Raw genomic sequence first — 16,321 nt, forward strand, 5'->3', positions numbered from 1 at the left:
CAGTAGTGATTTAGACACATTCTTTCACTAGTGATCAAAATCAACTGGAATGTACCCAACCTCACTAGATCTCGGAAGCTAAGCAAAGTTGAGCCTGGATAGTGCTTGAATGGGTTTACTTCCATGCACGCCAGCTTGTTATAGGCGGCCACCGGGTTACTTTGTGGGCAGCAGAGAACATCGCAGAAAAATCCCATGTTCAGAATCAGAATCTGTATTTATCCTGCAGGAATCCGATGAGCTATGAATATCTTTTAAACAGATGTCCAGTAGAGGCAGGTCAGAACCTTGTCTTGTGCTTCTTTGCCCGATGCTTCCCACCATTAACCAATCTGCACCGGTCAGCGTGAAGTATGGTAAAATAATCTGTTTGATGCCATGGCATGAGGAAGCCCCTTGGTGAACCAAGGAAATAATTGTTACAGGGGCACAACTGAAAGGCACAGCAAAGAAATGTCTCTCTAGGGAAATAATTGATATATGGATCGAAAACATGGACTCTGACAAAAAAATTGAAAAGCTGAAAATAAGCAAAGAAGTATGAAGCGATGCATGTAGTGAATTATATTGAAAGTGGAACACATGGATAAAAAAACTAATTATTTTGTCGACCATTGTGGGCTTAGGCTAGATATGTTGCTTGAAGGGATGATGACCGATGGACAAGAATGGTGACGGCAAACACCCGAGATGATGACCACCTTGGAGCAGTGACTTAAATCGGTTCAAGTGCAGGAGATGGCTTGTGGAATGAAAGGAACTTGATGGTTACATGGGGGGGGGGGGCTTCATCCAGCAGTGGATAAATAATAGCTGATGCATACTAAAGGAACAAATTAGACAGACGAGAGTGTGTATGTGCCTTAATAGCTCCTCATTTTTTACTACAACTCCACAAATGTGTACACCTCAGTCACCTTATAATTCAAAGCAGTAAAGGCCTCAAAAAATACAAGTCAATATAAAAGTTATAAACACATCACACTGCTCATAAGACACCCCGAATCATAGAGGCACATTGAAACAGCTTACAAAATACACCACATCAATAGGAATCTGTATTTTTGTGAGATTCCTTAACATGTCCCATGAATGAAGAATTTATCAAAACTTACAGAGCCGACGTAATCAGTGCTGCATTGGCATATATAAAAGTACAAGTGTTGTCCTTAACACAAAGCTAGAGAAACTCTCCATAAGAGCACAACAACTGCCTTTGAAAACAGTGGCTTAAAGGCTACAGTGTTTAAGACAAAATTCTGTGATTCACCCCGGATAGTTTGATCGTAAACACCAGCATGACACTCGTCAGTTCCTTACCCAATAACGTGGCAATTTCAGAAGGAAAAAAAACACACAAAGATATCTTAGTGTGTGCTATTTGGCACGGCTAAGAGTAGATAAAGCAGCCTATTCTCTTTTCTCCACCCATCAATAGATCTTCTTGAGCTCTTGTTCCTTCAGAAGATACAAACTGTCCTCGATAAGAAACCTGAAAAATGAAAAAGTCATGTGAATAGCTTGGCATGACAAGGCATTGCAGACAAGGGCAGCGCAAACACACTTCAAAGACACAAGACAAATTATTTTCCAGACAATGTAACTTAAAATAACAACTGTTAAATGTTGTCACAAGATCCAGTTGCAAAGCCCTTGAGAAATAAATGCAAAAGCCCGATACAGTGTGCGAAGACACTATTAAATGGAACAGTGGTTGGCTCTGTATGTATGTTGAACTTCTTTCGAACCGTACGTAGCCAACCATGCTAATCGGAGGTATGGCTTAATCTTCAAAATAGCTTAAAAGGGTCAGAGCTGGGGTGACTTGCAGCTGTATCCAGGCTGGGCTGCCTCACAACTCTTGGTTAGAGCCCCGACATTGGCTAATGTCAATGACGAGTGATATCTGAAGCAATCCTGCACTGCCGCCCTGTTCACCAACCCACATTGACCATTGTGGTCAAGTATTGGTCAAACAACCCCCAAGATCGATTTGGCATGGGGAGACCATCATCCAGCAGTGGATGAAGGTCTGAATAAATAGTTGTGACTAAGGGTGCTGCAATGGTGCGGTTGACTGTAACTTTATGGTGGGGCCAAGCGCAGTGGAACTGTGCACACTCAAACCCTAATCTCAACCAATGGTCACTGATAGGAACAAATATTTTTTTCCTCTGGGGTTACAAACATTTGCTCCAGAGGACCAAATATTAGGGATATTTGTTTACACCTTGGGGCTCTCAGCTTGCACAACGCGAATACAGTATATTCAAAATATCAGACCATTTCAGACAAGGGGTGTCCAGTATATCCACGTTCTTAACAAAACCCCATTATTTTCATGAAAGTCTGATTGACTATATTTACAGCTTGTAATTTTATCTTCAGGGGTCCCTCAAAAGTCCCTGTTTGTATGCGGGACGTGGGATATGCTTCCACGTTATTTTGAGGACACGCACTGCAATGCTCCAAGGTGAAGAGGGACTCTTAAGTGTTGGGGTGACAAGCCCAGCTGACCTGTAGAAGACCAAGGGCAGGGGGATGGTGCCGATGTGCCACAGCGCGTGCGCGTCCAAGGTCCAGAGCAGCGGTGGGAAGTCGAGCAGCTCAAGCAGCGCCAGGCCGTGCAGGCAGAGCACGACGGCGGCGCAGCGCCACACGTATGGCCGCTCACGGTGGCCTCGCAAGCACCAGCCCAACCACCACAGCAGGTTCACCAGACCTGTGTGTTATTTGACCGCACAACGCATGCACACCAAACCACCACAGCAGGTTCACCAGACCTGTGTGTTATTTGACCGCACAACGCATGCACACCAAACCAACAGAGCAGGTTCACCAGACCTGTGTGTTATTTGACCGCACAACGCATGCACACCAAACCACCACAGCAGGTTCACCAGACCTGTGTGTTATTTGACCGCACAACGCATGCACACCAAACCACCACAGCAGGTTCACCAGACCTGTGTGTTATTTGACCGCACAACGCATGCACACCAAACCAACAGAGCAGGTTCACCAGACCTGTGTGTTATTTGACCGCACAACGCATGCACACCAAACCACCACAGCAGGTTCACCAGACCTGTGTGTTATTTGACCGCACAACGCATGCACACCAAACCAACAGAGCAGGTTCACCAGACCTGTGTGTTATTTGACCGCACAACGCATGCACACCAAACCAACCGAGTAGGTTCACGAGACCTGCGTGTACGTGACCGCACAATGGAGACGCACGCACACCAAACCGCCACAGCAAGGTCACTAAAACCTTCGTGTACACGCATCAACCCAAACACCACAGAAGGTTCACGAGACCTAAATTTCGATTTAAAGCTTTCGTGACTGCAGGGATTCATCTTCTTAGTTCTTTCGGTAAAGTCACGTAGAAGGGAAAAAATTTAATAATAAAAAATAAAACATAATTAAATAATTCTCACGACGTTTCGGCCACAACGCAAGCAGCCGTCCTCAGGTGAAGACCAGGTCTGTCGGGGAGACAGCGACAGACCTGGTCTTCACCTGAGGACGGCTGCTTGCGTTGTGGCCGAAACGTCGTGAGAATTATTTTATTATGTTTTATTTTTATTATTATTTTATTTTCACGAGACCTGTATGTATGTGACCGCACAATGAACGCGCACGCAGACCAAACCACCACAGCAGGTTCACCAGACCATCGCGCACACGCACCGTTACCACAGCGGGGTCACCAGACCTGCGCTCGCAGTAAACAAAGCATACATGCAGCAGTTAACTGCTTTCGTTTGGTTTTGTTTTGCTGGTAGGATTTGTTATAACTTCCACCAACTGTTGCCGAAACTAAAGCACTCAGATTGAGCACAAAAGTCCAGCCCTCAATCAAGACAGCAGATTGAGTGTACCCTCCCTAAACTCTAACAGCATACTGGCAAAGAGTGTTCGGAACCATGAAGTTGTCATTGATCCCGAGCGCTTGCCTGTCTTCCTGCACATCTCAAAGTTTAGAAAAGCATCAATAATTGATATTGAATATCAATATTGAATTGCCTATGACCAAATCCTCCGCAATGTGCCGGATCTCATCACATCGCGGAAGCTAAGCAGCGTTTGGTCCTGGATAGCGGTTGAATGGGCAACCATCACCATGCATATTCTACAGGTGTTGGAGGCTGCTGTGATGCAAAACTGTCAGCAGAGGGCAGTGCGACAAAATCCATTGTTGTACTCTGTTCCAATATCCTCGCCTTCACTAACCAATACTGACATGCGTGGTGAAGTATGGTCAAATATGAGCCAGACAGGCACGTAGAGGTTCTCCTCCAGCAGGAGAACGACGAAAGGGTTGTACATGTTTATGAATAAATAAATCAAACGCATGTCTATTCCTACTACAGAAACACAAGTGGCGTTGGCTAGCGGCAGTGTAGAAACCGACGGGGCACCTATGGTAGCATTGGCGATGATGTTGTAGCCGTAGTCGAAGCGGACGAAGCCCATGTACCAGACGTGGTAGGCGAAGAACGACACGAGGACTGCTCCGAAGACAGACGCCGCACCCGGATGCCGCTGTCCCACCGTCCTGCAAAGCAGACTACAGTGTCGGCGGCAGCCCACTGGCAGAGCCATCAAGCGTGCAGGGTGGCGCAATTGCTCGGGGGCCCAGGGGCTGGAGAGGCCCGTGCTTTCCTCGCCACAAGGAGGAGGGAACGCAAGGGATGAGCGCTGGTCGGGAACTCTGGCAATGCCGGCTTTAGGCGTAGGCATTGTAAACCTCTGCCCAGGGCGGATGATTATTGGAACTCGGGAGGAGTGGCAATGTCAAGTTGTGCAGTTGGGTGAGCTGTAATTGGTGGGTGCATTCACATGACACCAAGACGCCATGGCCTATATCGTTGGAGATGCGCGGGTGTGCGATGCATGCCATCGGCATGCAGAGACGCGAGGTGAGAGGAGATAGCAACGGATCATAGGGGACCTCATTTCATTGCTGTTGCAAAAGCCCAAGCCAACCAAGCTACTTAGCATGGACGTCTTATTGCTAGAGGTTTAATGCAAATAAATTGGAATGTCAAGGCATTCATTTAAAATAATGCAATCCATACAGGAAGGTGAGATCCGATTAATAATTCATATTTCAGTGAGCAAAAGACAAGCTGACCTTATACAGCAGAAGTAGATGGAATAAAGGATGAGTGAAGTTGCAGAGAAGTAATCCATTTTCTAGAAATGAAGTTTACACATTCAGGTTAATGCAATTTTTTGGGTAAATTGTAGATATTTCCACAATGTGGTCACTCAAATTCAAAAGGTGCACCCAAGCAGGAGCCAAAGGGACAGTTTCCTTCTCCCCCCGCTGTTTAGACGGCTGTTGTACGTCAAAGGTACTCTTAATTTTCACAAATGTAAGAATGAATGACTTGAACACGCTATCAAATGCAATGGATACAAACTCTGTCACAGGTGGTTAATTATAAATGAAAAAAAACCTGTAGGGAACTTAGTTCTGACATAGTACCCTTGGTTTGAAAACTATTTGTCCATTCCAAATTATTTAGCTGTATGTTCCACTGCTCACCATATAAAAGTGTAAAACACAAGTTCCTTGCTAAGGAAGAGAGAGACTGACCTCGGTCCAAGGTGTATCTTTGCAGTGAAACACTGTTGACCAAAGCCAAGTGTTCATTCCAATCTGAGACAAGACACATCGTAGTTGTAATTTTTGAAATCACATTAATTTAACAAAATTCAATGACATTTATTCCATGGGTCACCGAGCATTTGCAAATGATGTATAGCCTACGAGATGCAATGCGCAGAAATAAGTGACTCTATTCATCACGTTTTTATGAACAACTAGTCAAGTAAAGTGACTGCCACAATTCACTTATAGGACCTTTCAGGTTTAACCAACCCCAGGTAGAATGCAAAAATAATTACCTGGTACTTACTATGCTACTGAAAATGTAATACAGGTAGGAACAACAGTTCCACACTGCCCACCAGGGATTATTTGTCTGTCTGTCTGTCGTGCATAGCCACGCCCTCGATTTGTGTCACGCAGCTTGTCTGTCTGTCTGTCGTGCATAGCCACGCCCTCGATTTGTGTCACGCAGCTTGCGCCGCGTGACACAGATCGCACGAATGCGCTGTCTAACCAAGTTCCTACCTGCCCACTCCGAAGGAACGTGTTTTAAATTAAACAGACATTTACTACAAATGTTTCCACCCCAGGGTCTTATGTGTATATTTGACCTCAGGTTGTTACGTCAACTTTTTTTGCATTATCAATAATCATGTGCTATAAAACGATGAAAAGCAATTAACGGTTTGCCACGTATTTCAAAATGTATTCCAAAAAAAGGTTAAATCCAGCCCCGTGTGTGTGTGTATTTGCGTCTGCTGAAACGAACCACCCAATGACTGATGAGCCTGGCCTCTGGTGCCTAATGAAGGCTGCCACTGACCAATTACTCGCCGTTCAGTTTGAACATTCTCAGGTCCTATACTCTTAGGTTTTTTCGGTAAAGTCACGTAGGTAAAAAATAAAAAATAAAAATAATAATAGAAATAAAATAATAATAAATGAAAATAAATCAATTAAACCTAAGAGTATGAATCCTTGCAGTCATGAAAGCTTCAAATCTAGAATTCTCAGGTCCTATTCGCTTCTATCGTTACTAAACATTTTACTGCATTCGATTATTGATTCCATGAATTTTGAAACCAAGAATTGATTTCAAAAGAAATAACAAACAAAAATGCACCAATCGATTATGAACACGAATTTGACCAACACGAAGATCTGCACGTTCATACACATTTCAAGACCAAAAGGGCTCACCAGAGAAAAAGCGATGACCGTTTGATAGATGGGTGCCGTGGACGGTATTTTTTTGCGGTACATAACCATTGCTGCGTAATACGAGAGCCCATTGAGCAGTGAAGCCAATGCAGACAGGGGCTCCTGAATACACAATAGCCGAACAAACGGCCACTAAGGGAATAGACAAAGACACAGGCACAGTCGTTAATGTGAAATCAAGCTGTCACGAAACTCTGACCTGTGAGCCACGTACACAACACATCTTGACTGCCTTAATGATTCGTCTACTGGCACTGCTTGTTATACACTCATTAGCCAAGTGTTTAGAATTTCTGAATCACATTTCCGAGTGAAAAATAATAAGGGTTGTGATAAAACTGACAATGACATGAAACTGATGCTGCAATTACTTTATCATAAAAACGCAAGAATTGCCACCAAATCTCATATTCAGGGTTACGTCAGTGGCTTCTCGCGGAAATATTAGTTCAACTTGCCTTTCCGTGGAACTGTGGGATACTGCGACCTTCTTTGAGAAATAATGCAACAGTGTCCCACATGCACGTGTATCTGCACTCATCCTCACACAGCCAGCCTGCCAGAAAAGACAGAATAACAAAACAAACCAGCCATATAATCCACCATTCAAATTATCTAATGATGAGATGTGAATATACAAAGCCCAACTTTGCAGCCTTTTTAATTAAGTTCGATCAGTAACCTGTAGAAATACATTTCCATCGGTTGTTATAATGGCTGGTACAAAAAAACTAAGGGAGCTTGCAAATGTTACATCGCTAGATGGGATGAAGACTTACGTTGGAATCAAAGCCAAAGGAGGAAATATGCCCAAGAGGGCATTCCCCCATAGGGAATGGAGGAATGAGATCTGCACACGTGCCAGAACTAATGGATTGTTAGATCGCAAGAGCACGAGGAACGGCAGCAACAGGTTGGGGAGGCCTTCATCCAGCAGACGGATCAAGACTGGTGATGATATAGATTACACATTAACTATGCTGTGTTAACTTTTTTTAACATAAATGCATGTGCAGTACTACATTAAGTCGGGTACGACGTGACACGATGTAAAATATTACGACAGTTTCAGCACCATTCAACAGTGGAAAATGAGTCACTCACCCACATGTACAACTCATTAAATGGCCTGCTGCCGGTAAAATCTGAAGCACACTTTTCACCGATCATTGTTACATCGTTTGTGACTTCCAAAGTGACAACTTCCCCACGCATTTGCTACGCGTGAGTTTCCAGAATCGTTGCCACTCAAAACACCAAAACAACTCTTTCGACACCTTGTATTTATGTTTGTACACCACCGCCAATTTTTTGTTTTTATGTCCGAGGGTGTTGGTGGTTGTTCATACGACTCGTTGTCCATATGTATATACGTGCGGCAAAACCGATAGCCGTGTTTATCCTCTCTCCATTCGGTTACCGGTACTACTCTGGGCAGCTGTCACCTGTGTAGGGCATGTAGAAGGGTCTCACGTGGCCCGTGCAGTTCCCCCGCGCGCACCGCTTCACGCACTGCGCATAGTGGGGCTGCCGGTCTCCGAGCGACGCCTGGGTCACGGCCACACACAGAGCCAGGGCCACCGCGCACAAACACACGGCACGGAGGTGGTGGCGCATGGCTCCAGGAGGAGGTCAATCCTGATGATGGGGGTCAACTCCAAGGAGGGGGCCCACGCAAGCGATGAGTCAATCCTGAGTGGTCAGACTTGATGATGATGGGGGTCAACTCCAAGACGGGTTGAACCCTGATACAGGTCAACTTGAAGAAGGGATCAACTCAAGAGATTAGTCAACCCTGAGTGGTCAGACTTGATTATGGGGGTCAACTCCAAGACGGGTTGAACCCTGATACAGGTCAACTTCAAGAAGGGGTCAACTCAAGAGATTAGTCAACTCTGAGTGGTCAGACTTGATGATGGGGGTCAACTCCAAGACAGGGTCACAACCTGAGAGGGGTCAACCCCGATGGGTCAACTTCAACAAAGGGTCAACCATAAGCGGTGTTAACCCCTAAAGGTGTCAAGCGTGACTAGGTCAACTACACAAGAGGGTCCACTCCAACGAGAGAGGTCAACCTTGGCAGGTGTCAACTCCAAGAAGACAGTCAACTCCGAGAGGGGGGGGGGGGTCAACTCCAGCAGGGTCAGCTCCGGGAAGCAGTCAACCCTTAGTCGGGTCAACCACGTGTGGGGCCGGGGGTCAACTCCGAGAAGAGGGGGTCAACCCCCACCACCCCGACTACCAGCAGCGGTCGGGCGTAAGTCTCCAGCAGCTCCGCAGACGTCACACAATCAGTGAACGAGTCCTCAATCGCGGTGACGATGCAGTCGGTTGTCATCGCTAAGTGGGCAGGGTGAGCATGGCGAGCACAGGTTCCAGTGGAGTCAATGTGGGTGGATAAAATCCCTGAGCGGTGGACGAGAGCGGAAGGAAGCTCCCCCCAAGAGAAGTTCCCGATTATCCGCGGTCGTTCGCCAGCTGCCCGAACAGTCGGGAATCTGCGAAAGCCACCGGATCCGTGAACGAGAAGTTAAAGGGGCCTCGGCTAGCGCCACTCTCGGCCCAGCGCGGTTGTTGTAGGATTCAAACTCCGGAGCGGAGCGTAAATTAAATAATCGCACGGGTTACCATCGCCCGCTGTTATAACAGTTGCGATTTAAAAATAATTATACCGCGTTTTTATTGATTTAATCATATATCCCCGTACATTTGTTATAATTGACTAATTGTCACTTTACACGTTCCAAGTGGCATCTTCTTGCCGGCTCCGAATTCAATTGTGGACTCCATGCCGTGTTGCAGCGCGTCTTGCTCAACACACGTGTTCCTATGCGCGCAACGCAACCTGGATCGGATTTTCAAAGTGGAATCCGGAGCCGGCCAAACGCTTCCGCTTCCGTACTCACCATGTACAAGGGACGGTGAATCCAGGCTCCGAGATCCACAACTACGAGATCCACCTCGGATCTTGCGTCGCGCCATATTCCCACGCCTCTTTCTCTCGCGTGGCTTGTTTCGCTTCCGTGTTAAAGAGGGCCCACGTGGGATGTTTCTTTTCAATTTCAACAACGGAGGGCAAGTGGAGCAACTCTCACAACAACGCGCGGAGAGCGCCGGGCGGATAAACTACAGCAAGTTGGCACAGTAGGGGGCACAGCTGGTGCATCTGCCAATCATCTCAGTCAGTCAACCCATAGCACCTGCTACACCTGTCAACGCATACGGTTTACCCGTTTTCTTGTACAGATAAATTGAGTTTTCAGGTCCATACCTACTGTTATGCTTATCTGGGTCTTGTCCCCGTGACCCCCTGCCAGCGAGCCTTCCACACTTCATGTGATAGCCTCAAAGTGCACCTGGCCTGGCACAGGTTCCGTGGTGACGTCACCACCACTTAGTGGCGAATGTGGTTTTCATTTAAGGATCGATCAAGAGACAAACACATTCCTGTGGAGGGAGCTGGTAGGAACGTTGGGTTGCTCGGTCAATGGCCAGGGTCAACGGCGGCGTGGTGTATTCCGCACATATGCCCGACTGTGAGGGCGGGCACAAGGCGGCGTGAGTAGGTTAAACGTTGAGTTTTATAAGGGCACCACGGGGTTGACCAGCCCCTCCCCACCCAGCCCCACCCCTCCCACCCCCCACCTAGCCCCACCCTCCCCACTCAGCCCCTCCCCACCCTCCCCACCAGCCCCTCCCCACCCAACTCCTCCCTGCACGACGGACGGACACAATAATCCCCTGTGGGCTGGTGGAACCAGTGGGTTCCTACCATTAATTTTCCTCCGTAGAAGGTTCACAGACTACCGTAGTTTACTTTATGGCCCATACCTCGGTTTGTAATGCTACAATCGCACCAAAATGTGTCTTAGGAGATGTGCGCATCGGCCTTTTGATGTTCTAATGCGGTAGAGGATTACACCGGTGGTCTTCGAGGTGGCATGTGAAAGCCAGGAGGTGCGATGGTAATGTTTGGGTCTCGAATGAGGTGTTTATTGATGGTACTTCATCTGATCTGGGTGAGAGTCGTGGATGGTGAGAGTACGATGCCAGAAGGGTGATGTGTGGTACGTTTGAGGTCTTGGTTGATGGGTAGATTTCTGTTGGCAATACGTGGAAACCAGAGGTGGGACAAAGTCATTGTTATGCAAGTCCAAGTCGAGTCGCAAGTCATCAAATTCATGACTCGAGTCTGACTCGAGTCCAAGTCACATGACTCGAGTCCACATCTCATAGGTGGGACAAAGTCATTGTTATGCAAGTCCAAGTCGAGTCGCAAGTCATCAAATTCATGACTCGAGTCTGACTCGAGTCCAAGTCACATGACTCGAGTCCACACCTCTGGTGGAAACTCCCTTTATGACTCTGGCCATTGACCGAGCAACCCAACGTTCCTACCAGCTCCCTCCGCAGGAATGTGTTATGTACATTTCAGAATTCAGAGTAAAATAGCTGCGGAGCTTAGATTATTCTCAAGACTCGTTTGTGAGTATGGTCAACAGTACAATGCTCCAATTAAAGTTTTTGATCTACTCTTATATAAGCGCACAACTTTATCTATCTGTGATGAACGCTGCACTTTCTGTTTTCATGCAGGGGGCGCTGCAAACCTACGCACCCCCTGCATGAACGACGGAGGCGCAGGGACAGACGTTCGATTACATTGGAATCGATCTGCAGACGGCGGTCTTCTCGCACGGCCAGCAGCTCTGTGTCGCCTTATCTCGACCCCGCAATCCCAAACAGGTGAAAGTCCGCATCGAACCGAACCCCCAGCAAGGCCATCTACTTAACGACGAGAGAAAATTCACACGAAACGTCCTTTTCAATGAAGTCTTCCAGATGTAAAATGGTATAAGCTTTTAATGAAGAAATACAATTATCTAATTCAAAACATAATACAATTCAAAAATGTTTCATTTTAAAACTTCTAAACGGAGCATCGGGTGCTTGCGTGAATGCGTCATTCGTGTGCAATTTTGTTTGTGACTTTCCTGGCCGAAGGCCGTAAATGGTGGTGAGGGGCACCACAGGCACCCCCGAACAACCCCGAGTAACTACATCATTAGACCTCCTTTGCCAGTACCAAAATATAATAGGGGTTTTCCCTTTTTTTCTGGCAACATAAAAACCTATCAGTGTTTTTTGTTTGCATTTTGACTGCAAGTATTGTGGTTAATGCAGACATGAATCCTCGTAAAAAGGTTTCAGTTTTGTTGCCAGAAAAAAGGGGGAAACCCCTATTATTAAACCCCTAGTAAATAAATAATAGATGCTGAAATTTTTGACAGTAAAGACATAGTGTTTCACATTGACACAGTAACTGTATTAAATACCTTATGAGTAGCTGTGACCAGACCCATAAACGAGTTTTGAATCGTTTATTTGGATGTGTTTATCAGAGGTGGGACAAAGTCATTGTTATGCAAGTCCAAGTCGAGTCGCAAGTCATCAAATTCATGACTCGAGTCTGACTCGAGTCCAAGTCACATGACTCGAGTCCACATCTCATAGGTGGGACAAAGTCATTGTTATGCAAGTCCAAGTCGAGTCGCAAGTCATCAAATTCATGACTCGAGTCTGACTCGAGTCCAAGTCACATGACTCGAGTCCACACCTCTGGTGTTTATATTCATAATTCATGAGTCAATAACAGTACATGATTACAATCGATCGTTCATGCTCAACAATTTAAAGTTCACCGAGGTGGTTATAATGTTGAGTTATTGCTATGAGAGTTAACATCGTGAAGGATGTTATTATTGGTTAATACTGTTAAAATTTTATCTTTACAGTGCATAAGAGGTAAATAGGGGACTAATATGGACAAGTCGAATTTTGGTGGAATGTAACTTTGTGTTAACTCTGGCCACCAGGGGCGATGGTGAAGCGGGTATCGGGGGGAGCTTTGGCGTCGAGACATGTGCTGTGTGACACGTGGGCTCAGAGCTGAGCGTGGCATTCTCTGTGCAGATTTCGAGTTGGAGAATAAAAAAATTAACCCGTAAAACAAAGTTTTTCACTATAAATCCTTTATATGCGTGGCAGCTAGAGTCCTTTCGTCCTCTGGCTTGAGATGGCTGCCACCTATGGGTCAGATGATTGCCTGCCACCATTAAGCAATTGGTAATTAAATATTATTATTTTTTTCCTAAAAAGTGTAAAGTTATGGAAAAACATTTTCACGAAAATAAATTGTCACGCACAACGAGTCTGTGTGCAAAATGTCAGCTCGATTGGATCACGGGAAGTGGGTTAAAAAAACGACCGAAAGATTTGCACGGTCGTAAGCAAGCACGCAAGTGCACTTAATATAAAGGATTTAAAAAGGGAATCTACCCTGGAGAAGTCTTCACGTCCATCGTTATATCCATGTCAATCCCCGAGTTCACTTGAAAAACTCATTCTAAAATAATGTGCAGCCACTGAACTGGACATATAAATGCCCTACAGTTCGCAGGTGCTACACTGACGCTACTGCTGGAAGCGATTCCACGAGAGGGAGCTGTATGGGCTAACCTCGTATACTCTTCCACGATACTCGGATCTTGGAGCAGGTGGGCATACCCACACTTTATCCCACTACCTGCCGATCCGATCGACAGTGTACCCATTTGTACAACTGCGTAGATAATGCCGGGGCATTGAGTACACTTTCCCATCGTTTCAAATGCAGTGCCAGGAGGTGGAATGTAACCAGCGATCTCAAGATATGTGTCTTGCTAGACATGTCTATTTGCGGCAATCGTATGTTTTTCATGCAGGAACTGGTAATGTTGTTGTGGTGGATCCCAATCTCATATTTGGTCCCATTCGTTGCTGGGACCATAGCCCTAGTGACTTGTTGGTACGTGGACTTGTATTGATTTATGGTGGGAATTAGACCAGAAAAATTACAGAAGGCTACATCATATTCTTGGGGTCTTTCGGTAAAGTCATGTAGATAGGTTCAAAGAAAATAACAAAAAACTACGGTTTGATCGCAACACAAGCGGTCGTCATCAGGAAAAGAAGATTAGCTTCTAAAGGCAAACTGTTTAAAATATCTAGATCTTTAATTCCTGCAGCCACGAAAGCTTTAAGTCAAGATTTAGGCTACATCATATTTAGACTGAATACGGTACTGTTAAACCGACAGGACCAAATGACCACATCAACTTCACATAAAACATACGTTTATTGTCGAGTGTTAGACATTTTCCCTTTTTAGTTTCATATACGTGACCTTACAAAAACATTCACATAATGCAATGTGCCGGAACTTCTTTTAATATATTGTACATTATTTTATTTAGTAACACTTTGAGATTAAATTATTATTTTAAAGTTATTCAAAAGCTACTAATACGTACGTGTTCATGTTAATTTAAAATTATTAGGATTTCGTAAATATAATTCTTATCAGACCCCTTTATCCTGTCTGGCCTCTCTCTGCTGTGAAGGGGCGGGCCATTGGTCCAAAGGGTCGCCAATTATACATGTTTCATTTTAAGGTCGTTATTGACGAACGTGTATGTGTTTTAGTCACACTTAACCGGAAGCGACACATGCCAATGCGGCGATAATGTCACTACGTTGCGCTGCAGATAACAAGAGTGGAATTCGACTTTTTCAGCCGTGGCAGTGATCCTATTTGTCGCGAGCTCTTTAAACAGTACTGGTCAAAATAATCAGTGTCGTCGATGCGCATACAATAGAAAAGTGAAGCAGACAATTTCTCTTTCATATATCTCTTACTCCACATCATGCTATATTAGAAAAGAAATGCATTTTGCTGGCTCCATAGATGCCTGGATTCATGGCTGGCCTTGACAGAGTTCGTGCGTTCCGACGTCACACCACCCCCACCCACCCTCCACCTCGGCCCTGTATCCCACTGGATACACTGTCACACTTTCATATTCAGCCCCATACAGGACCGTACTACAAAACAAGTTTTGCTGGCTGGTTGGGGGGAGGGACGGACAGTCACGTCCAAAGGACGTCCGAGTGATAAAAACATTTTACACTTTGCGTTAACCATAAGAGCTTCTGGGAGTGCATAATTTCAGCAACATTGGTTTATTACAAACAAAATCGACCGGTTTGGATGTCTCACCAGATGGGTTGCTTGAACCAATGCTGGTACATTTCCAGAAATTATAAATATGGGTCCTAATTCAACACTAAATGATACGACACATAACACAAAATACAAGTCACGCACTCCTGTCTTGTAGTTTATGGGACGTGTTAAATACTTTAATATTTTATGTGGAAAGATGAAGGAGATATGTCTACTTGTTTATTTTGCTGTTACAAAATGGTTCCATTAGCACCGTGGCACTCGGGGAAGGATGAAAACGTCAAATGGGTTCATTTTCATTCCAGTGGTACTTAACCTCACAATTCCCTTGACTAATTAACACAAGTAAAAATATCCTTTGGTGAGATTCTTTATCACGTACTGACACATAATAAAAATACAATACGGTATAACGCGCCTGAATGCAATGCCGTAAGAGTGGTGGCGGGGTCAACTTACATCAATTAAAATCGATTAATATGCCCTTGATACATGCACGAATCGTATTTTATGATTTAAGCAAACCACACAAGATAAGACACAGGAGGCAGTTCAAGTGAAGTGAACAATACGAATGACAGTACAGAAGAGGCGAATGATGAATACGAGGCCGCACAAATGAAACAATTGTAGGAGAGATTTTGGGTGAACGTTAAGTTCCGATTATGAACAAACATGATGATCCAACGGCACGTATTAATGGAATTTAAGTCATTGGGGAAGCAATCGTAAGCTGAGTAATGTCTTAAAAATGTTGACATTAATGCAAGCACGTGCTTATCAGATGTATTCCTGGTGGAACTCACTCCTAGATTGTTGATCCTTTAATCCAGTGGTTCTTAACCTTTACTGCAGCCTTGCACCCCTTTGGTTCGCACATGTTAAAACTTTAAAAAAATGTTTAATGAAACAAAAGTAGCTGTACATACGTGCCCATGCTGAATTCATGTTTTGATGATTTACCTTCGAAAGAAATCTGGCATGTCTGCCACCCCCTGAAAGGGAAACTCATACCCCTAGGTGTGTGCATCCCAGGTTAAGAACCACTGCTTTAAGTGAATGAAGCTAGCTATCTGTGCAAGACCAGATGCCCACTATTGTACTCGTTTAGATCTCCGATCCACAAAAAGTACTTTAGCACTACAGAACTGCATATGAATGAACATTCAGTTACCACATAAAGCGTTCCCAATTGAGATGCAAATAATTCATAATTTAACATGAATCCGTGAAGTTCATGACGAGGTGGACACTTATTTAACCCTGGAGATTTGAGTTTGTAATTGTTTATTTTTAGCTGCTGGAATAATGTCTCAATTTTGTCGCATGACAACATACAAAAAGCGAACCATTGATGATCATGATACTTTTATACTGTAATCTAAAAGTAGGAATACAACAGGGGG

The 16,321-nt window shown here is 45.0% G+C and overlaps 1 protein-coding gene across 1 annotated transcript; it reads right to left on the reverse strand.

Annotated features, from left to right (window-relative positions):
* Nucleotides 1-855: 855 nt before the first annotated feature.
* PGAP3 (post-GPI attachment to proteins phospholipase 3) lies at nucleotides 856-9,435 on the reverse strand. Its single transcript, XM_078860352.1, has 8 exons — nucleotides 8,296-9,435; nucleotides 7,309-7,406; nucleotides 6,830-6,982; nucleotides 5,615-5,677; nucleotides 5,147-5,208; nucleotides 4,431-4,567; nucleotides 2,518-2,722; nucleotides 856-1,492 (listed from the first exon to the last, which is right to left on the reverse strand). Exons 1-8 carry the CDS (start codon nucleotides 8,465-8,467, stop codon nucleotides 1,432-1,434), a joined length of 951 nt encoding a protein of 316 aa, XP_078716478.1. The 5' UTR covers nucleotides 8,468-9,435; the 3' UTR covers nucleotides 856-1,431.
* Between the last annotated feature and the right edge of the window lie 6,886 nt (nucleotides 9,436-16,321).

This window comes from Lampetra fluviatilis, chromosome 10 (genome assembly GCF_964198595.1).
Source record: "Lampetra fluviatilis chromosome 10, kcLamFluv1.1, whole genome shotgun sequence".
Lineage (NCBI taxonomy): Eukaryota > Metazoa > Chordata > Hyperoartia > Petromyzontiformes > Petromyzontidae > Lampetra > Lampetra fluviatilis.